General features: G+C 56.9%; 1 protein-coding gene across 1 annotated transcript in view; it reads right to left on the minus strand.

Moving 5' to 3' along the window:
• Positions 1 to 21,266, minus strand: part of NCOR2 (nuclear receptor corepressor 2) — a 222,867-nt gene that overhangs the window by 24,555 nt on the left and 177,046 nt on the right. Inside the window, 9 exon segments of the mRNA XM_019473303.1 lie at positions 364 to 514; positions 3,261 to 3,364; positions 4,297 to 4,401; positions 5,075 to 5,180; positions 5,258 to 5,397; positions 5,989 to 6,144; positions 11,617 to 11,854; positions 12,845 to 12,965; positions 18,358 to 18,913. Coding sequence (XP_019328848.1) covers positions 364 to 514; positions 3,261 to 3,364; positions 4,297 to 4,401; positions 5,075 to 5,180; positions 5,258 to 5,397; positions 5,989 to 6,144; positions 11,617 to 11,854; positions 12,845 to 12,965; positions 18,358 to 18,913 — 1,677 coding nt within the window.

Below are 21,266 nucleotides of genomic sequence, written 5' to 3' on the forward strand. Positions count from 1 at the left end.
TCGGACAGTCCCCTCTGCACAGGGTGCTAGGAATGAAGGCAATACCTTCCCATCTGGTCCTCTCCTCTCCCCTGCTCCCCAAAACCAACTGAAACCAGAGACCCTGTCCACGGCCATGGCCCTATTACACCCTTGCCCGCCGGCAAAGCCGCCTCCAAGGCAAGATAACCACATGGGACAGAGGGAAACCCAGCCGGGCTGTAGGCAGGCGGGGTGGGAAGGGAGAGAAACGATGCTGGAAGTAAAGACGCGAGGCTGGCCCATTGCACTTTGTCAGCCTTTCCTCAAATAGCTCCCGACTCCCAGCCACAGCGGCACAAACCCCCAGCGCCTGCCCTAAAAAGGCAGAGGATTACGACTTACCCTCGTAGGACAGCACGTGGCCTTTCTTCCCTTCGTAGATGACATGTCCTTTGGGCATGGCATCCTCTCTCGCCTTCTCTGCTCTGCTGGGGCTGTCTTCTCCGATTATCCTGGTAATGGTTCCTTTGTACAGCACTTCTGCCGGGGTGCCCTTGGAAAGCCACCAAGATCCATATTTAACAGTGTCACAAGCAATTAAGCAAGCGCGCGCACAGGGACAGGCTGTTCCCCGCAGGAGGCTGAGCAGAGGGAGAGCGCGCCCAGCCTCCGCTTGCTGGCGCAGCCAACAGCGAGGGACTTGCATCTTAATTATTGATGAGGACGATAGCGAGGAGCGGTAAAAAGGTACATGATCTGCGTGAGGCTGCTGGGAAGAGGTGGGGGTGAGGACAGCACGGACCTCCAAAATAGCAGCTCTATCGCCCTGCGTATTTCAGAGTAAGCTCCCTGGCTTGCCCCCACCCCACAGGTTTGGGGGGACAGGGCTGGTGCCCCCCTGGGGACACCTCAGTGACGGCAGAGACTGCTCGAGCATTAGCTCTTCCCTGCAGCCTATTTTCCCAGCCTGGTACAGGAGCCACGGAGATGTCCTGCCCACCCAGGGCACATCTGCTGGCACCAAGCGTGACCTTCAGAGAGCTGCCTGCGCGTGGGAGCTGGCGGCTGGCAGCACGCCCGGGCAAGATGGCAGGCATCAACGAGAGCAGTCCTGGAGCAGGTCAGGGAGCGAAAGCTGCCGGTTAGCTCTCCAAAAGAAACAGCATCAGGCTCCTTACGCAAACTGATGTGAACCAAAACCTCTCTTTCCCCGGAGGCACACACGGACACAGCTCACAGCCACCTGCCCCCCTCCGAGTCCCCTTCAAAACACCCAGAGCTGGATGTCCTTGAAGGCATTGCCGGTGATTAACACCCCGCTGCCATCACAACCTGTCGGTGCCAACCGGGAACAGCCACCGTGGGGTGACAGTCCCCCCCCCGCATCGCAGGGAAGGCACAGCGATGCTCTTGATTGACGCCCTCCTACTCTGCTCATTTAACCCCACCAACCCCCAGGACTGATGCTCGTGGGAAGCCTCGGGGAAGCAATGCCCCAGCCAACTTTGCTGGTGCTTCCAGGCTGTGCCAGGGCAGACTATTTCCCCACCCCAGCTTGGAGATGGCCCAGCTCTGTACCAAGCCCTCTGAGTGCCAGCGGTCCCCAAAACCCCGCTGCAGCTGCTGGGATGTGCCAGCGTGTGGGTTCAATGCTCTGACTGTTTGCCCTCGCAGTACACCCAGTACCGGCTTTCCCAGTCAGCTCTCCCAGCCCCAGGTAAGTCATCTTCCTTCCGCGGACGTGCTCAGAGGGGATTTGAAAGCAAGTGATGACAGATGGCTTCAGAGCAGAGAGCATATATTCAAGATCTGCCTTCTGCGAACTGGATGACTAATTTGAGATCTGTACCAAGCCCTCTGAGTGCCAGCGGTCCCCAAAACCCCGCTGCAGCTGCTGGGATGTGCCAGCGTGTGGGTTCAATGCTCCGACTGTTTGCCCTCGCAGTACACCCAGTACACCGGCTTTCCCAGTCAGCTCTCCCAGCCCCAGGTAAGTCATCTTCCTTCCGCGGACGTGCTCAGAGGGGATTTGAAAGCAAGTGATGACAGATGGCTTCAGAGCAGAGAGCATATATTCAAGATCTGCCTTCTGCGAACTGGATGACTAATTTGAGATCAAATATCAGCTCTGGTACCCGGAGCTGCTGCCGGAACGGGGGCCTCCTTCTCCCCAGTGGGAGCAGAGGGATGCAGGCTGCTGGGCCAGCAGGAGAGGCAGGTAATGCTCTGGGTCTGGGCTTGGTACCTTATTCCCAAGCCAAACAAAGGAAACTAGATGGATTAATTAGCTGGATTTAAAATAGCGTCTCAACAAACTCTGTTCATCTTCTGATCTCTGGCACATGGTGCTCAAGTCCCCTCATGCCCACCCGCTGCTGCCCATAGCTGCTGCAGGGGCTTGTGAGGGCATGGAGCCTGCATTTACTCTGATGGGTTATTTACAGCCCCCGAGCATCCACTCCTGGCAGCTGTTGGATGCGGGGCACCAGGCAAGTTAAGCCTTTGCTCTGGGCCAGGATTCAGGTTCAGGTCCCCAGGGCCAAAGGGAATGTGGACACCCTCCTTGAAGGAGGCAGGCAAAAATCTGAGCGCGAGTGGCTTTAAATATCTGAATGATGGCCAGATAAAATCCCCACGGGAAACAGATTTATTTTTTTTAATGCTCTCCGCTCTGTTAACAGATGTGCAATAATTCACACTGCAAAAAACTATCGCCCGCTTGCCAGCTGCTCTTCTGAAGATGGATGGTGGAGATTAAGGCCAAAGTATCTTTCTGCTCAAGAGAGCCTTTGGGCAGGACCCCCAGCGCAGCACGCTCAGGCCTGGCAGGAGACCTCGCTACTTTACATGCACCTCACAGCCTCCCCCTCTCCTCCGCCTGGCCTGGGCCCTCCACCCATCTCCTCCTTCTCTCTGCTCCACTTTCTTGCACTGGCAAGATTGTTTTCCCAGAGCCATTTAAAACTGCTTTCGCCTCTGTTCCTGACAGCTAGGAAAAGCAAAGCGGGGTTTAGATGTGCTGTAAGGCTCTGCACTGCTGCTTGCCGAGCTCTGCTCTTCTGCAGGCTCGGCTCACGGGACAGCGCTCGTGCCAACTCCAGCAGAAGCTGTTTGCAAAGGCTCCGGCTGCCGACCCCTCTGAGGGGCTCCACGGGACGGGAGCATCGCAGAGCCGTGCTGCTCAGCCCCGTGCTGCATGCTCGGCGCCGCCACGCAAAGCCCCGACCCCTGTGTCCAGCGCCGCAAGCTGCAGCTGCCAGCACCCAGGAAGCAAAACCCGCCGGAGACAAGTGACCTACATGTGTGATGGATCCTCGGTAGGTGATGGGCGACTCCGGAGGGGGTCTGGATGTGGGCGTTCCCTTGGTGATGCTCCCTCCTGAGGCAGAGCTGAGGGAAGTACCTGTAGGACACAAAGCCAGTGAGCTGGGGGCTGGATTTGCCGTTCAGCACAAAACCTGTGGGGCTGAGACTACTGACTAAGCGCAGGATTCAACCCAATCTCTAGCAAGCTGAGGTACTGGAGGGGAAGCCCTCCAAGAGACGTCAGCGTTAAATCCCATGCCTTGCAGAGCCCTTTCCACCCTGTCCCCCGAGGGACCCAGCCCTGCGAGTGCGGGGCTGGGAGGTGGAAAAAAAATGGGTATTTTGAGGCTATCAGCTCCCTGCTGCCTTCGTGGAGGGGCCAGGCAGATTTACGGGCCCGGGAGAAAGCACAGCCTGTCTCAGCCTCTCCTGATGTGATCACAGCAGATCTCCGGCAAGATGCAGCTCGGGGTGGTTTGTGTTTATTCGCGTTTATCTGTCCTAGGTTGGAGCCAGCCCACCGCACTCAGGCTTCTGACTGCCTTAGTTGGGGGGTTTCACAAACCAGAATTTGCACTTAAAAGCAACACCTTTACATTTATTTTCTTCTGCCTAGCTAATGGGGAAAGAAACATGGGAGGGCTATATTTAAACGAAATGTGCTGCAGCAGCAACAGTGAAGAACCTGAAGAAAAACTATTAATGGAATTTAAACAGGTCTTGCTTTGTCTTAAGCAACAGATTTTCAGGTGCCCCTTGAACACAAAACCTCCACCAGGATCAACGCCCGAGGCCCTGATTTGGGGAGACGGCTAGAAATGTTGAGACATTCTACAGACCTATCTGCCACCCCGCTGGCAACGCTGGAGAAAAGGGACGAAGAGACCCCTTCAGCTGGGCACAACCCCAGAAATCAAACCTGAAATCACCGGGCAGCCGCAGCCAGCGCGGCGTTCACCAGGCTTGGCAGTGCCAGCATCCCTCCCCTCCCGCAGCTGGGGCACGCGCCTCCCGCCCCTGGCTCCTCACCCCGCAGGATGGAGCCCTCCTGGGACGGCTGCAGAACCAGACTTTCCGGCTGGCTGGCCTGGCTTCTAGGAGAAAGTTGTTCCTGCTTTACTCCAGGAAAAGGCACTGGAAAACATTAACCACGTATCAGTGTAGGTGCAGGGCACAGGGCCGCAGCCCTCGGCTGCTCGAGGCTTTCATCTCTGCCAGCCCACGCCTCCTCGGCGCCTTTGCCGTCCCCACCGCTTTGGGACGGACTTCACCAAGGACGCACAACCGCCGGCAAGCAAAGCCAGATCCTTCACCCTGGCAAAGGCACTGCCAGGTGCTGCCCGCACCGGGACCGGAGCTGGTGTTGAAAACCCAGTGCTGGTTTATAACAGGACCCGCGCACAATGGGAAACAGGGCCCGTATCCCTCCCCCCCCAGACTTGGTCCCTCACCCATCCCCTCCTGCTGTTAAGAAATGCTTCCAAATCTGCAGACTAAACACTTTCTTTGTTCACTTCAGGCCATTTACTCTTTATCCTACCGGCCTGGGGAGCGGCAATATATTTCCTTCCTTCAATCACAGTATTAGCCGGAGGGTATTTATAGGCTGGGATGCATCCCTGACCGAGTTGCTGCTTTCCTATACTGCACAAATTTAGCTCCCTGTGTCTCTGCTCTCCCGACGGACTAATCCTTTCATCCTTTTAGCAGATCTCTCTGTGCTCCTCCTTTCCCCTATGCCACCGGCAAGCTCGCTCCCCACTGCTCTCGAAGCATGTGAGAAATCACTCGCCACCCAATTCCTTACCCAGTTTCTTGGGATCCATGGTCAGCGGCAGGCCCATGGTGATGGAGCCAACGGGGACCTTGGCATGCTCAGAGCTGTAGGGCGTGTGGAGCTGGATGGGCATGCCCTGCGGTGCGAGAGGAGAGGTCAGGAGCGGCTGCCGGCCCCGCAAGGCGTCTCTGCCGCTCACACCCGATACCCTACCTGGGAAATGGATCCGACGGGTCTCTCCAGCACGGAAGGGTGCTTGGTGGAGGAGATGAGGGGAGGAGGGTTGGAGATGCTCGCTAGTCTCTGCAGCCCCGAGCGAGAGCTCTCATGCAGATTTAGCGGGATGGGGTGTCCTGTGCAGAAAACTCAAGTGTTAGCAAGACTGAAGGAAGGTAGAGCGGCTGCAGCTATCGGAGAGAAAAGGGGCAAGGGAGGGAGCAGGGGCTGGATGCGGTGAACTGGCCGGCTGTGAGCCTGCACTAGGATCCAAGTCACACCATTGTTTTGGAAAGGACTGGAATAGTTTAAATGACTGCCTCGTCCCCTCTGCAGCCTGAGGATGTTCTGCGCCTGACTTGTCTGCCCTCCAGCTGGAGAGGGACAGCGCAGCGAGGGATAAAACCTGCCTGACTTCGCACCGAGGGCAGCGCAGGGAGCGCCTACACTGTTCTGTGACAAACCATGTCCCTAAACCTGCCCTGGCCAGAGCTGGGAGACCTGCCTGGCCACCCTCAGACCGCTGCATTAGCATCGAGGGAGCTCCATGCTGGGCCAAAGCAAGGTGTTAGCAGGTTTCTGCTGAACCCTCTTCTCTTACCCTCTCCCCAAAAAGCTGCATTGAGTTAAGAGCACGACCTGCGATGCCGGCTGCAACCACAGCCTCTGTGCTCGGCCTTGGGTCAGGACGGAGAGCACACGCGACGCAGCCGGCGGCTTTTACTTGCCTGGTGGGTTATACTGAAACAAGTGGGGCTCCGCCTGGGGAGACGTTTTTATCACATCCCGGGGGTAGGACAGGACAGGAGGCCAGCACGAGGCGGCTGTCGGCTCTGCACTCAACTTCTGAGCCTCTGCGATGGATGAGAAATGCATGGACTTTTCTGCAAGGGAAACAGAAAGCAACCAGCTTGCTCAACGGCCCCCACGGATGAGCGGTCCCTGCGGGCACGGGCAGGGGAGCCAGACCCAGCTCCCAGCATGGGAAGTGGCTTCAGTTCAGTCTGACCTGGCCATGAGATGAGGGCTGAATTCCCCAACCAAACTAAAAAGAAAAAGCCTCAGTGTCACTGCCTGGATTTGACAGTATTTATTTCACTCAGATGCAGCAGAGAGGACGGATGTCCGTGTTGGTGACTCTGCTGGTGCTCACTGCCAGCCAGGACCTCCATGGACATCCCACCCCGCCCAGGAGAGACGGCGTTCGGCATGCAGCTGGCCACTGGGACGAGCGCAGGGTCCAGCTCCTTGCCAGGGCTTGGCCACATGCAAACCACTCCTGGGCAGATCCTGCCTGTGCCCACAGCTCCGCATCAGCCACCACGGCAGGGCTGGGGGGATTAACGATGATCCTGCCAAACCCTTCGCTGAGGTTAAAGCCAAGAGGCACCAACATCGGCATCCCTCTGGCATGCGGGGGACATCCAGCAGGCACTGGCTTGCTGGTGACAACACGGTCTGCGGTGTGCAGACGGGCATGGGGTGCCAAGGGAGCCCCAGGCCACTGCCAGGGACCACTGCGTGCCGGCACGCTGGGAACAAGCTCATCCCCACATCACATCGCGACACAAAAGCTCAGCCGCTCTTAAAGGACGGCTGCCGGCTATAAACCATTTGCAGGCTGTGGGAAGTGGCCAGAAATAACGGCATCAGCTTCTTGGACAGCAAAGGAATAATGTGCAGTGTCTGAAGTGACCAGATGTTCTCCAAACACCTGGGACAACAGCGCTGTACAAGACTGTCAAAGGCAAATGAAGATCAAGACAGGCTCTGCGGGACGACTGAGTGCCTCTGCGGGGAGCGGGGTGGCTTTCTGGTCCTCTGCAAGGCACCGGGGCTGGGGGCAGGAAAGCTTCCTGAAATTATCTGGCTCGGGGTATACTGGATGCCAGGCTGGGTTCGCCCTGCCTGTAAAAAGGCTGATTGGAGGCCAAGAAGTGCCTAATGATGGAGGAGCTGTGCTGTGGATGCCTGAACCCTGCCATGCTCTGCAGGGTGCCGGGGAAAAGAGGGGCTTCATCTGCATCAGCTCCACCCCAACTGCATCCTCACACTTTGCTGAGCAGACGGGTGAGACAGCCTTTTCTGGATGGATTACAGGCAGGTTTGGTAGGATTTGCTTGTAATCGATAAACAATTTTGCACTGCCCTTCTTCCCCAGACCCACCTACATAACATCCACATTGACCAGAAATTAGAAACTGGGCGGTAAACAATAGCAATCACAAATGAACCCAGTCTTTAACCATCCATTTTCGGTAAAAATAGATGCCTGAATCCTGCTAAGCCTAATAATAGGGCAAGTAGATTATCAGAGGCCCAATTTAATGAGGCTTTACTGCATTATCATTATTAATGCTCAGTGTACTCAGAAGCTAGGAGATTATTCTTGTCCGCTTCAGTGAGAGAAGAAATCCATTATTGGCAGGCAGAGATGTCCAGGCACACACACCTCTGCAGCCCGGTGGGGCCGGACCTCTGCTGCAGCCTCTTCTCTCCCCACGCTGGATCCCAGAGAGGATCCCTTCGTCCTGCCAGTACGGGGGAACTCAGGCACATCCTCCAAACCGACTGAGAGTCCCTGGCACGTCCACACTCCCTGATTTTCTCCCCTTCAGCTCAGCCCCGCTCGACTCTGCTCATGCCGGGGCAAATGGCACTGGGATGTCCCGGCTGAAGATGCTCTCCGATGCCAAGGCACTGTCAGCCAAGGCTACGTGCACCCTGGATGGCTCTCGGAGAGCCCCATCCTCCTCCCCTCCCCGTGGGAGCCGTCCCCTCCTCTGCGTGCCTCTCCAGCCTGTGAAATGCGGCCAGTTCCTAATTGCCCCCGCATTAGAGGGTGGCTGTAACTCAGCCAGCTTTTGATAAAATAGCACTTACGCGGGGAAGAGAGAGTTCCTATTACCGTTTATCAAGCCCCTGGAATGGGAGCGAAGGAGTCAGAGTTTATATGATCCGTCATCCAAATTAATGCTCTTGGCTCCCCATCGCCTACGAAGGCCAAATGAAACACAACTAAATCAACACAAAACATACCGCTGGCTTTCAAAACGCCGAGCGATAACCAAAGATATGCCCGACGGCAACTCGGCAATGGGAAAAGGGATCCGTCTGCCTGTCGGTGAGATCCAGGCAGGGCTGCCTGCCTCTGCCCGGCCCCGCGATTAGCAGCTCGTCTTGGAAGGCAAGGGAGGGCAGTGCTCAGGAAGGTACGGCTCGGCTGGCCGCCCTCCAAGCCGACACGGCCCCAGCCAGCGGCTGCGCGGCCGCCCACGCCGCGGCCAGGCCGGGGGAGGCACATCCTCCAAACCGACTGAGAGTCCCTGGCACGTCCACACTCCCTGATTTTCTCCCCTTCAGCTCAGCCCCGCTCGACTCTGCTCATGCCGGGGCAAATGGCACTGGGATGTCCCGGCTGAAGATGCTCTCCGATGCCAAGGCACTGTCAGCCAAGGCTACGTGCACCCTGGATGGCTCTCGGAGAGCCCCATCCTCCTCCCCTCCCCGTGGGAGCCGTCCCCTCCTCTGCGTGCCTCTCCAGCCTGTGAAATGCGGCCAGTTCCTAATTGCCCCCGCATTAGAGGGTGGCTGTAACTCAGCCAGCTTTTGATAAAATAGCACTTACGCGGGGAAGAGAGAGTTCCTATTACCGTTTATCAAGCCCCTGGAATGGGAGCGAAGGAGTCAGAGTTTATATGATCCGTCATCCAAATTAATGCTCTTGGCTCCCCATCGCCTACGAAGGCCAAATGAAACACAACTAAATCAACACAAAACATACCGCTGGCTTTCAAAACGCCGAGCGATAACCAAAGATATGCCCGACGGCAACTCGGCAATGGGAAAAGGGATCCGTCTGCCTGTCGGTGAGATCCAGGCAGGGCTGCCTGCCTCTGCCCGGCCCCGCGATTAGCAGCTCGTCTTGGAAGGCAAGGGAGGGCAGTGCTCAGGAAGGTACGGCTCGGCTGGCCGCCCTCCAAGCCGACACGGCCCCAGCCAGCGGCTGCGAGGCAGCCAACGCCTCGGCCAGGATGCGTGCAAGACTTGGCTTTGAAGCAGATCCAGAGCGGTGTGAAGGATGTTGATCTCTGGAGCGGTTGCAAGAGTTCAAGCTCTCTTATCGAGCAGGGGAGGAACGGGAATACCTGCTCCGGCAGAGCTGGCCCCTTGCTAGGAGGTGGCACGAGGCTGCCCTCCTGAAGGCTTTGCAGGATGTGCTGGACTCTCCCGTTTAATGTGAGGTCCATGTAGAGGCGGTGCGGCAGCACGTCTGCAGTCTGGATGCTTGCCACTTCACTAGGACGCCTCAGAGAGCAGGGGAGTGAAGGGACGTACACAGATTTGCCAGGACTATCCGGCTGTCTCCCCCCTAACCCCTGATCCACAGCCGGGGTGTGCTCCAAGAGGCAGAGACAGCACTGAGCAGCTGCCTGAATCCATATCCATACTGAAACCAGGGCTATGGGGGACTTGATTTCTCCTCTCGAGGTGACTCTCATCACAAACCTGCTAGTTTTCAAATGGGAGATGCATTCCCACCACAACAGAGAAGACCAGCCTGTGGTTCCCTAGGGTCCATGTGCAGCCCAGACCCACACTGGTACCCAGCATGCATGCACAGCTACGCAGGGTTTGGAGATGACACAGCTGGAGCCCAAGACCTGCTGAGATGTTTGCAGGGGTACAGGGAGGCATAATTAGTTTCATTAACATGAAATGTTAATGAAGATTCAGAGCACTACAGAGGTGTGAGAGGAGAAAATAAAGTGCTTCATATCATTAGTGCTTTGCAGAGAACAAAGCCATAAAAAAATCCACCTGGGTGTCAGATCCTTGCATTTAATAATAGTGCCAACAGGTCGCAGAATGGTATGGTTGATCTCCAACCCCTAAACCCTGCCTTGTACCTAACACGCACAAATCTGCCTCACCTCCTCATCCTCCTGCAGCCAGGAGGAAGCTGGAGTCGCAGCGCTGGGATGCCGGCGATGCGGAGCTCCGGGTTCAAGCGCTGGCTGTGCCACCCAGCTCAGCAGGAAGCTGAGCTGTGCAAGACCAGATCGCACAGGATTACAGCGCAGGAAGAGATCAAACCTGATTACCCGCTGCCAGCGGGGAGAGCTGGAGGGGAACTGTTCCGCCTGAGCAGCAAACAGGAGCACAGCTGGAGACGGGACTTCACAGATGGCAACACCGCAACCCGGGGGGAACTCCCTTTCTTTCAAGGTGAGCAGTCACCTTCCTTGCTTATATGCAAAGCATTCTGGAGGTGTGATGCACACATGGTGCTATTTATCGTTTAAAAAAAATTTGGCCAAGTGCCACCAACCAACTCTCCTTGCAAGCACACCATTCTGTCCAGATGGACATGACTGCTTGAAGAATAAATACTTGGGCCTGGACACTGCAGAGCAGGCTGCTAAGATCCTGGCTACTAGAGGGTGAGCTAGTGCACCAATTTTCCAGCAAAGATCACGGCCCAGGTCCAGTGCCGATCTGCCTCATCAGTGTAGTCTCATCCACCTTCCATCTCCATGCGTAAGCGGGTAATTTTTGCAGCTGCACCCATCCCCATGCAGGATCCAGCACTGGGGGACATCATACCCACCCAGCCCGACTTCGCTGCTCCTCTGATCATGCCACAGCATCTCATCTTCACATGCAACTGAACCGCAGGCTGGCTACGAGGGGCAGGGACACAGACTCTGAACTGGAACAGACTCTGACACTCAGATTAAAAACACATTTAGAGGATGGTCTCATCAGGACTTCCCGTCTCTCCTTAACCTTGATCCCCAGGTGCTCAAGCTAATAACGCTTCAGATACTCTACGGTGGGAAACTCTGAATTGCTCATTAGGCAGCCAAACCACATCAGAGCTATTCCGGGGAAAAAGCACTGGGAATCTTTACAGGAACCTTTGGACTCCGAGTCACAGTATTAGCATTGATTTTTAAATGAAATAATGGTCCCCGCTGAGCATTAAAAGCATTCTTTATAGAAAGCCAGCAAGGTAGAAAAGAGCCATTGTACCCGGAGCCCTGGCATGCCTCCAGGCCCCTTTGCTCTCAAGTGAATGGCAGAGACGCTAATAAAGGCAATCTTCACCTCCTCAGCGCTCGACACTAGCCCGGTGTTTGCTGTAGGTAGGCTCAATGAGACATGATGTACTGTCTAATGAACATGGGAAATTAGCCATGCCTCTCTGGTCCTGCTTCAAGATGCTATTAAAGAGCTTTCAAGGGTTGAAGCAAGCTTTCACCTAAGAGGAGGAAAGCTGCCGGATGCATCCAGCTGCACACACCGGGCATTTCTGTGCGGATAAACACGCACTGACGTGCGTACCCTCCTACCTTCCTTGTCACCAACAGCGGGGCTCCTGCTCTTTCCCCTGGGACTGCTGCTTGGCTGCTGCTGCTCCTTCTCAGCCTGCTGCTGCTGGGACTGCGATAGCTTGCCTGGGGGCATGTCCTCGCGGGCAGACTCGTGGGCTTTCGTGATCTGCTGCTGGTAGAGGGCCAAGGCATGGGGAGGCACCTGAGGCTTCACACTTCCACTCTGCAATATCCCCTCTGAGAAACCTTCGGAAATCTGCAAAGCAATAAGAGTTGGTGACATTTGCCATGGGCTGTTGACATCCATAACAGTCTTGGAGACATCAAGGTGTTATGAGAAGCACCTGCCCCACACTATCACTGCAGGTCTTACCAGCCCAAACAAGGCTCCAAAGCTCACCAGCCACAGGAGATTAAAAAAGCCCACAACAAAGAGTATCGGCTCTGTGCTGGTGACACTACAGGAGAGCCTCAGACTTCCCCTGTTTAAAACCTCTAATCTATAGTTAAGTGCTTGTAGCTTTTGCCAGAAGTTACATTACAGCAGCCACATCTTAAGCTGTAACATGGGAAACTGAAAGAGCATCAGGAACGGGTCCTCCCTGAGTACTCAAACCCCAAAAGTAGGGATTTCCTCCCCACCCGCCCTGCGATGCTGCTCCTCTGGTGTTGACCCTGGAGATACCAGGGTGCTTTTTGTCACAGCCCAAGCCACTGCACCAGGAGGGACCATCAGCCTCAGAGAATACATGTTCTTTCAGTACACGGCTACTGGGTGGCCAAAAAGGGGGACCAAGCAGAGCTTCTGGATGAGGAAGAGCATAAATGCTTCTTATGTGATATCCTTCAAACACATGAGACGGAGAGAAGCACAGGGCTGGGAAAGTGCACACTTGCTTTTTAAAGCAACAAGAGGCAGCAGTCACGGGGCAATGAGAAGCTTTTTCTGTCCAGACCTCCCACAACTTTCTGATAAAAGAGCTCAAGGGACATCCAAATGTTGCTGGCAGAGCTGCTCCAGCAGCTGGGAACAGGATCTGCACAGAGAGCACCTTGCCTGCTGTGGGGCTCGCACTGCCCAGGCACAGCTCTCTGCAGGCCACGAGCTCGGCTATCTGCAGGGATGAGCACATCCTTGCAACCCTGACGCACGCCCCGCAGGGGACACAGCCCAATGGAAGAGCATGCACGAGGCACACACGGCCGCCGTGCTCTCGGTCCTGGCCCTCTCTGGTGGGGAACTCACGATGGGAGGGATGGCAGCAGCACGCTGCTTCAGCTGCTTCAGGTCCAGCGGCTTCTGCGGCGAGGAGTTCAGCCTGGCATCGCTGGCGGTGTTGAGCAGGCTGGGCCGAGGAGACAGCAACCTGGACACAAAACACGCATGTCAGCTGGGCAATGCCATGGACGAGCTCCACGTCCCATCACTCCCCCAGGTCCCGCACCCCTCTGTTTTATGCTGCCAGGCACAGAGGACATACTTTTCATCAGAGAGGAGCGTGCTGGACCACTGCTCGCTGCTGGGAATCCGGGCTCTTGAACACATCATGCACTCGGGCTTCCAGCCTCGCAAGCTGCTGCCCCGGCCCCAAACCTGTTTAGATGGCAGCTACCACTCCAAAGATTTCAGCATCCACCATGAGGACGCTTGTCTGACAGGAGGTTGCTCAGCAGGAAAATCTGCCACGCTGCCCAAAGCACGGGGGACCTGCAGCCGCTGGGGAGGTGTCTCAACCTCAACCTTGGTGGGCTGCAGGTGTTCCCAGGTCATTTTGGTCTATGAGAGCAGGCACAGAGGGGAACACAACCCGGCCCAGCAATGCCCAGCTACCAACCGGGGCAGCTTTGCCACGGGATGACAAGGCTGAGGGGAGACAGGGAACAGGATGGGATTCAAATCCTGCTTTCCAGAGAAGACAACTCCCCCGGGTTCCATGCTCAAACAAGACCATTACGTCCAGCTCAACAGGCTCTCGACTCCTCTTTCCCTCATCCCCTACGCTAACTATTTCTAGCAAATCTGCTGCTGTTGTCCAGAATAAACCCGAGGGAGAACTGGAGCCCGGAGCCAGAGCTGAGAGCAGAGCAGGGCAACCAGTTCAGATTTCATTTCGGCATCACGCCACTCTCCGGAGCTCACACGTGGTGCTCGCCCGGCACTTGGGATTGGCCTCATGCTCCTCTTCAAGGACTGTCTTTTATCAAGGTGCTAAAGCCTGGGCAAGCAACCACATGCACGCAGCAGGGGTGCTTGGATCACTTGAAAGACGAGAGGCTGGATTTGGATGGGGTTTGGTGTTCAGCCCAGCGGCTGTGCAGCCCTGCGCCCTCTCCATTTGCTCTTCCCCTTGGCTGTTTGAGTTGCCTGATAGACGCTCAGACAGCCGCGCCAAGCCCCTGTGCAAACAACGAGAGGTGGGCATCTCCATGGTGCCACCAAAAAGGGATGGGGATGGAGGTGTGCGAAGTCCAGGCGTCAAATCCTCGGTGTGTCCAGCTCCTGAGCCCGTGCCAAGACCCCGAGGACCATGTCTCTCCAGGCTATCTCCACTTTCTCTTCCCTCTCGACTCCAATTTGTTGAAGCCAGTTCATCGTTTTCAAGCTTTACAGCTTGATTTGTTTATTTTAGCTGTTATTTCACTGCTCTCTTCAGCCTATAAATTTCAAGGTCATCCCATGCTCACCCTTGGATGAATAAACAAGCGTGGCAGGGCCATGTGCAGGGAATAAACTCACCACGGTGCTGGAACCGCCCCAGCCCTTGCTCTGTGCAGTGCCCGGCATCGGTGGGGAAGGGGACCCACCCCTGGATTGGGACCAGGATGCTCCAGTTAGGCACCCAGGGGAGACCAGGCGAGGGGCAACAAATCCAAGCTGCTCCCTAAATAATCACAACGATGTCTGCCCATGGAGCCGCATGGGTGCTGCGACGTCAGGCTGTGGAGGAATGGAGCTCCTGGCAGGGTGCAATGCCCCAAAGGCTGCTGAGACACGTGGCCGGGGACAAGGGCACCCGGCACTTGCTCCCAAGACCTTCACGCCATGCTGAGCTGCAGCACTGCTTTTCTGTGGCTGCCAAGCTGGGGAGACCCCGTATTTGCAGCATGCTCTGCAGCCCTGGCCCCACTCCCCCAGCACTTTGGGCTCTGATTTTGCCCCAAAGAAGCCAATCTTTTTTTAATTGTTTTTAAAAAAGGTCAATTTTTTTCTGGGCAAGCCTCATCTAGGAGGCAGGGCAGCCAGTGCAGGCTGCCAGCACGATGCCAGCTCAGCTCCCGGTGCCTGCGATGAGCTCCACTCCGATGAGCAGGAGTGGAGCTGCCAGGCCGGTAACGCATCACTCCCAGGCTGAGACGGGTCCTGGTGCTCACCAGGAGGTGACAGACCTGGGAGCGCTGGCCCAGCTCCATGTCACTGTCACCGCTAGTGGCGCAGGACAGATCTCAGCAGCTGCAGTTGTGCTCAGCACTGCTCTCCTCCTCAGCAGCGATTCTTGCGGGACACGTAGCTAAACAGCCCGATTTTCCAGAAACTGGCAAGCTTGATCAGCAAAGCGGGGTCCTGCCAGCCCTGGCAGCCCCCGGCAGAGCAACCACCCCAGCAGCCACCCTGTGCACTCGTGGCACTTGCAGAGATGCATTTAAGCATCCTTAAGGTCCTTTTAAGCACACTTAAGATCCTCAGGTTTCCTAAAGCCCTCCAGGATCCTGATGTTTAGGAAGCCAGAGTCAGTATTAAATTCATCAATATGCAAATTGCATAATTTATTATGTCCCTCCCAGCAGATCATGCGCCGGACACAGGGCTGTCTGTTGGGTGCTTTGCTCTAGAAGTCACCGAATGAACAACCCTCAGCATCTCGTATCCACCCGCTGCCAACCCGGGGCCTCCCAAACCCAACCATCGGTCCCTGAACACGGGTGATGGTGTTGGGAGGGATGGGAAAAGGATTTGAGCAGGAACGGGTCAGCATGCACACGGCTGAGCCTCGGCGGTGTGAAAATGTCCCCTCCCATGCACGAAGCTTTGGGGGTGACCAGGACACCGTGTTCCCCAAACTCCTTCACCTTCTGCCGCAGAGACGGGGACCAGTTTCATCGCCAGATGAGCCAACACACTGATACGTGACCCAGCCAAACGCAATTCCTTGCGCACGCAGTGGTTGTGCAAAGGTGACGGCTACCGGATTTCCCTGGTGAGCTCCCCCAAGCCAGGGCCACGGCAGCAACGTGGTGCTGGCCCGGCATAGCCCTCGTACCTACGGCTGAGCCAGCGACCGGGACGTGCAGTGCAGGGGTGGCTTGGTGCAATGCTTACGGGTAGGCATCTCCTCTCTGTGCCGCAGGTCTGTAGCAAGTGACTGTACATGGCCCCCCTCATGTGTTCCCATCTGGTGTGACCTTCCGCTGAACCGCAGCACTGGCAGCTCTAGCAGCAGCCTTCTTGTAGCACAGGCAGTATGGAACCACGGACAATTAACCACCTTCTTCACAGTTAAGGCTGTGACTCCTTATCCCGGACTTGTCTTCGCTAGTGCGAACCACGGGAGGACCTGAGAAAGGTTGCCCCTACGTCTCACGCCAACCCTGCACCCCTTCCCTCTCGCTGCACGGACACCCCAGCCACCCTCCATCCCCTTCTGGGAGATGCCGCGGACAGCTCGGTGCTTTTACAAGCGCAGGGAAGAGCACCCACGGCCCGCTGGCGCTGGGTGGGCGGGCGAGCATCAGGTGATGCGGTGATGGGGCGGCTCACGCGGCATCTCGGCAGCCTCATCCTGCTCATCGCAAGTCACACTGCAGCAGCGGGGCTGCGGTAACCGCCTGCGAGCGAGCAGCCCTTGGCTGGTGGGAAATGCAAGGGAGCAAAGCTACACCGGGGAAGAGCACAGAGTCCCTGCTGGGAGCACGATGGTGCCAAAACCTCCGATCTGGCTGCAGACCGACCTGTGGGTGCTCCTGGGGCTCCCGGGCTGGGCAGTGCCAGGCGCTGGCTGCAGCTTTCCTGTGCCGGCAGGCTCTGCTATCACCCATGCTTCGCCGCCACACCGGATAAGAGGAGTGGCCTGGGAGCTGCGGAACGCCTGTTTAATGTTTAATATTCCTGGAAGCTGGTGCCTGTTTGACAAGTGAGATAGGTGCTGACTCAGCGAGGAGCCAGGGATGAAAAAGTCGTTCCCAAGATGACTTGCTCCTTTGCTGCTGGGAAGTCGGTACAAGCCGCTGCTGTCTTGTTTTCGGTTGGGTTAATGTTAAACTTGAGGAGTGCAGCCCCGCTGGCCTCACTCTCCCTTGCTAGGAGGTTTTCTTCTGTCTGGGAAGGAGGAGAGGGTGGGGAGGGGTGGTGCTGGACTCCGTCCACCCCGAGAGAGGAGCACTACAGCCAAGAGGCCTCAGCCCTGCCACAGGGCCGGGGCCAGCGGCATCCGCACCGCCCCTCGGCATCGTCAGTGCTGCTTCCAGCTGCTTGGCAGCGAGAGGGGCTGCTCCCCCGGGGCAGCCGGGCAGCGCGGAGAATGCTCCCGCACGAGCAGCACTCACCCACTGGCTCCTGCATCCATCACAGGGAAAGCACGGAGACCGTTAGGAGTGGTGGAGACGCACAATGGCTCCCTACCACCTCGTCCCACTGCTTTGCTCGGTTGGTTTTTTTAAATAGCCCCGTCCACAGCGCTGCGTACAGCCCACCCGGCCTGGCAGCACCTGTCTCACTGCCAAACTGCCCCCTGCAAGCCCACGGGAGGGATGTGGGATGCAGGATGCTGGATGCAGGATGGAGGACGCGGGATGCCAGCCTCTCATCTCAGCCCAGCTCCGAGGCGGGGAGCGGGAAGGGACTGCCTATGTGCGACAGCAGGGTGGACTCAGAGGTCCCTCCTGACCCAGGAGCCAGCATGGATGGAAGCAGGAGCCGTTAGAGAAATCAGCGCTACAAAGATGCATGTATACATATATATTCTTTAAAAAACAGAAACTCCTCTCCCCATTTGTGAGGCTCTTGGGTGGGGAGGGCTCTGTGGGAAGGGCCAGGAGGGAACAGGACGTTTCCCCGAGGAGGAGGCCAGTGTTTCCCCTCCCTGTCACAAGAGCCACCCAGGAAGGGTCAGAGGTGCCCTCGGCTGCCGGCCCTAGGGGTGGGTGGAGGGCTCGGGACCGCAGCAGCTCAGGTGAAGACCCAGTGGCATGGCCCCAAGAAAGCTTGCACAGCCCACACCATTCTCCTGCCTTTACGGCCAGGACAGATAATTCACCCCTACAAATCCAAGCAGCATCTCCGCCAAGGGAGCGACTCGCCCCCTCTCTGCACTGGGAACATGTCCCCGATGCGGCTTCTCTCCTGCCAGCGCCGACTCAGACAGAAACTGCTCCCAACCTCGGACGCTGGCACACTAGCCTGTGCCTCTGCACAACTCTACTATCCCTGAGGGCACGTCCCACTCCATTGCATCACCCGGATGGGCTGCGGCCAGCAGACGCAGTGGCTCTGCACCTAACACCTGCCTGTGGTCATTGCCCAGTAGCACCTGTACGTTGGGACATTGCACTGCCCGTTGTGTGATGGCCCCTCTGCAAGCGATGGCCAAAGGGTCACGCCACATGGGGACACAGTCGGGCATGTCCCTTCACCTGGGGAGTGCCTGAGCGGTGATATTCCCAAGAAGGAGCTCACGAAAGTGCACGTGGGCACTGCGGCACGCAACAGAGATGCTTGTCTAGCCCTCGGGCTGCGCACTTGCCCACCTCTCTCCCCGCTCCTACCTGCTCTTGTCCACAGCATCCTGCTCGTCCATCTCGTCCGCGCTGCAGGTCGCACTGGAGTCACTGTCGGGGTTCACCCCAGGGCCTTTACTGCCTTTATGGCTCTCCTTCTTCTCAGCCTTGGGCGTACCCTCCGTCCCTGCTGTCCCTCCACTGCTGAGGCCACTTTCCGCTTTCTTGTCATTCCCCTTGTCCTTCTCCTGGCTGTCTTCGCTCTCCTCCTTCTTCACCTCGCTCTTGCAGTGCTCTTCGCTCACCTTCTCCTCCGGCTCCTCCGTTTTCACCACGTCCACCACCAGGTCCTCCTGCACCTTCTCCTCGCTGTTGGGTGGCTCGGGAGCTGCCTCTGGCGGAGGGCTGGTGGCAGGAGCAGGGTTGGTAGGGGGAGCGGGGGGAGCGTCGGGGGGTGTTGGAGCCTCTTCCAACTTGACTGCCGGTTCTGTGCCGGAGTCACCTCCCGGCCCGGGTGGTGCCTTGGCCCCGTTTTCGCCTCCTTCTTTGGCTTCAAGCCTCGGCGAGGGAATGCTCTCTGTGTCGGAGCTGTTATTTACTGCAGCTGAGAAAAGGGAAGAAATAAAAATAAGGATCAGCCCGAGATTCTCGCTTCCCATATCGCTGCCTCCGCCCCCTCCCATGGGAGGAGAACGCCCTCGTTCCTCCGAGGGGGAGATGATCCCAGGGCTGGGAGAGCTGTGCCGGGATCCCCGGATCCAGAGCCTACTAAGCAAAGGTATGCTCTGGGGGCCTCTTTGCTTGCCCAGCGTGATGACTGTTGTTAACCCCCACCCAAATGCAAAACCACATGGCCAAAAGCCTGGAGACCGAGTGACTGGGTTTTAAGGGAAAACCCCGGCTGCTAGCTGGATCCGCAGGACAGGACCTGCTCCCTTCTCGCCCTCTCACCCATGGCTCTGGATCAGCTCTGCTCCCCTGGGGCCAGGCACCTTGCTGGCACCCTGCTTGCTGACTTACGTTGCCTGTGTCCCTGGCTCTGCCACCCCCAGGGCAGCTGGGGACCATCCCAAAACACCGTGCGTGTTTGTTGTTATTTAAGCCACCAGTGGCAGAAGAAAGGAGGTCAGGGTTGGCGAAAGCAAAGCGCTGGCAGTGCTGCAGGACAGGTTAATTATTACATGGAAAGGATCATTCTCAAATCTGCCACCAACGGCTTGAAGTGAGCTGGAAGCGCAAGCATCCACGCACCACTGCAGATGAAGGTGCTGCCAAGAGATTGTTTCTACGGCTGGAGAGAGGATCGTTCCCTCCAAGCCTTCGCCAGACAAACACGCCAGGGCCAGGAGCACCAGGAGACTTCCACGGTCCCATCTCAGCACATCCCCGCCGGGCACGGCTCTCACACTCGTGCCCAAAGGCTTCCTCCCACGCATTCCTCAACTTGCCTCTCTCCACAGCAGCACAGACAGCTTTCAAACGCTGGTGAGATGAGTGACACAGAGGGACTGTGTCCCAAGAGCTGTACGTTGGAGCACATCCATCCTTCCTTGGCAGGAAAACGTGCCACACTCATCAGGAATCTCAGCCTTCTCCAACCTTTATTCACTTGCAATTGAGCAATGAGGTGTCCCATCCCCCACCCAGGGACGAGGTTTACAGCGCGTTTGGCCAAACTCTCCCCGGCTGCCACTTGATGCTACTCTGAACGCCATGCTGAGACATCCAGCAGCGGCTTGTCCCAGGCTCAGCCAAGCTCTAGGCTGCAGGATGCTCCCTCCAGATCCTGAATCCGTGGTCTACACCGTAACCCCTACGCCAAGTCCTTCACCCCCCTCCCCGGCCAGCCACATGGCCCCCTGACCCCAAGCTATTGCCTGAGCATCCCCAAATGTCACCCTGGAGCCAGCGGCCATCTCGGGCACAACACTGGCACTTCTGCACCCATGACATTTCATCCCCCCCCTGCTTACGCCTTTCTTCAGCCCACCCCAGCAGCAGAACAAGAGACGAGGCTTGGAGAGTAAGGCTCGGGAGCATGTCAAGAGATCCGTCTCTAATCTCAAAAATACATTGTTTCCTCTCAGGCACTCTTACAAAGAGCAATAACTACCTTTTACTTAGTGCCTCTGAGTCACGTATCACCTCGCACAAAGATTTACCTGGAATCTGCCTTGTAATGAGTGACTCACAACGATGGTTTGAAAAGATTTCCCATTTCGAGTCCCATTAGCCTGGGTGCTAAGGCCAGGAACCAGCGTGGTGCCAGCAGTGCTGGTTAAGTTATTAAATTACTTTGACAAAAGTCAAATGGGGCTATTGTTGGAAAATTATGCACATTTTCTCCAAACTCACTGCCGTGCTTTCTAAGCGATAAATAGCTGAAAATTGTCACATTCAAGTTGTTTCCTTTCTTTGGTATGGTGGGGAGGGAGGAAAACGCTGCCTTAAAAGGGAAAGGAGGAGGAAAAGACCCACCAAGGTACATCAGCCTCGCCGGTGGGAGACCACAGTTTCCCCTGCCTTTGCTGGCAGCGCGGGCTCCGCTGCCTGGGGCAGCAGCAGCAGCAGCGATGCCCTGATGGGACAGGGATGGGCGCACGCAAACATTAGCGGGTTATCCCTCTTGAGCCCACAATAAGCTCCTCGAGAGCCTGTGGCAGTGGCTATCTAACCCTGCCGAGCACGCAGGGACCCCCCTTCGGGGGAAAACACCATGAAATGTGATTTGTAAGAGCACACAAGTGTGCCAGGCCCCCGGTAAGCTGGGTGCTCTGGGGAGTGCGTGCTGATGGAAATCAGAAACCAAAGGGTTCGCTCTCCTCCAGGGTGAGAAGAAGCCACTGTGACCACCCCAAGTTCTGGGTGAGCCCTTTATGCGGAGTCTCGATGCAGCAGCCGAGGAGCCCTTGGGACGCAGAGGCTGCTGACAGCCTCCCTCTGCCCCCTGGGACCCC

This window comes from Aptenodytes forsteri, unplaced genomic scaffold, assembly GCF_000699145.1.
Source record: "Aptenodytes forsteri isolate BGI_AS27 unplaced genomic scaffold, ASM69914v1 Scaffold118, whole genome shotgun sequence".
NCBI classification, from domain to species: domain Eukaryota; kingdom Metazoa; phylum Chordata; class Aves; order Sphenisciformes; family Spheniscidae; genus Aptenodytes; species Aptenodytes forsteri.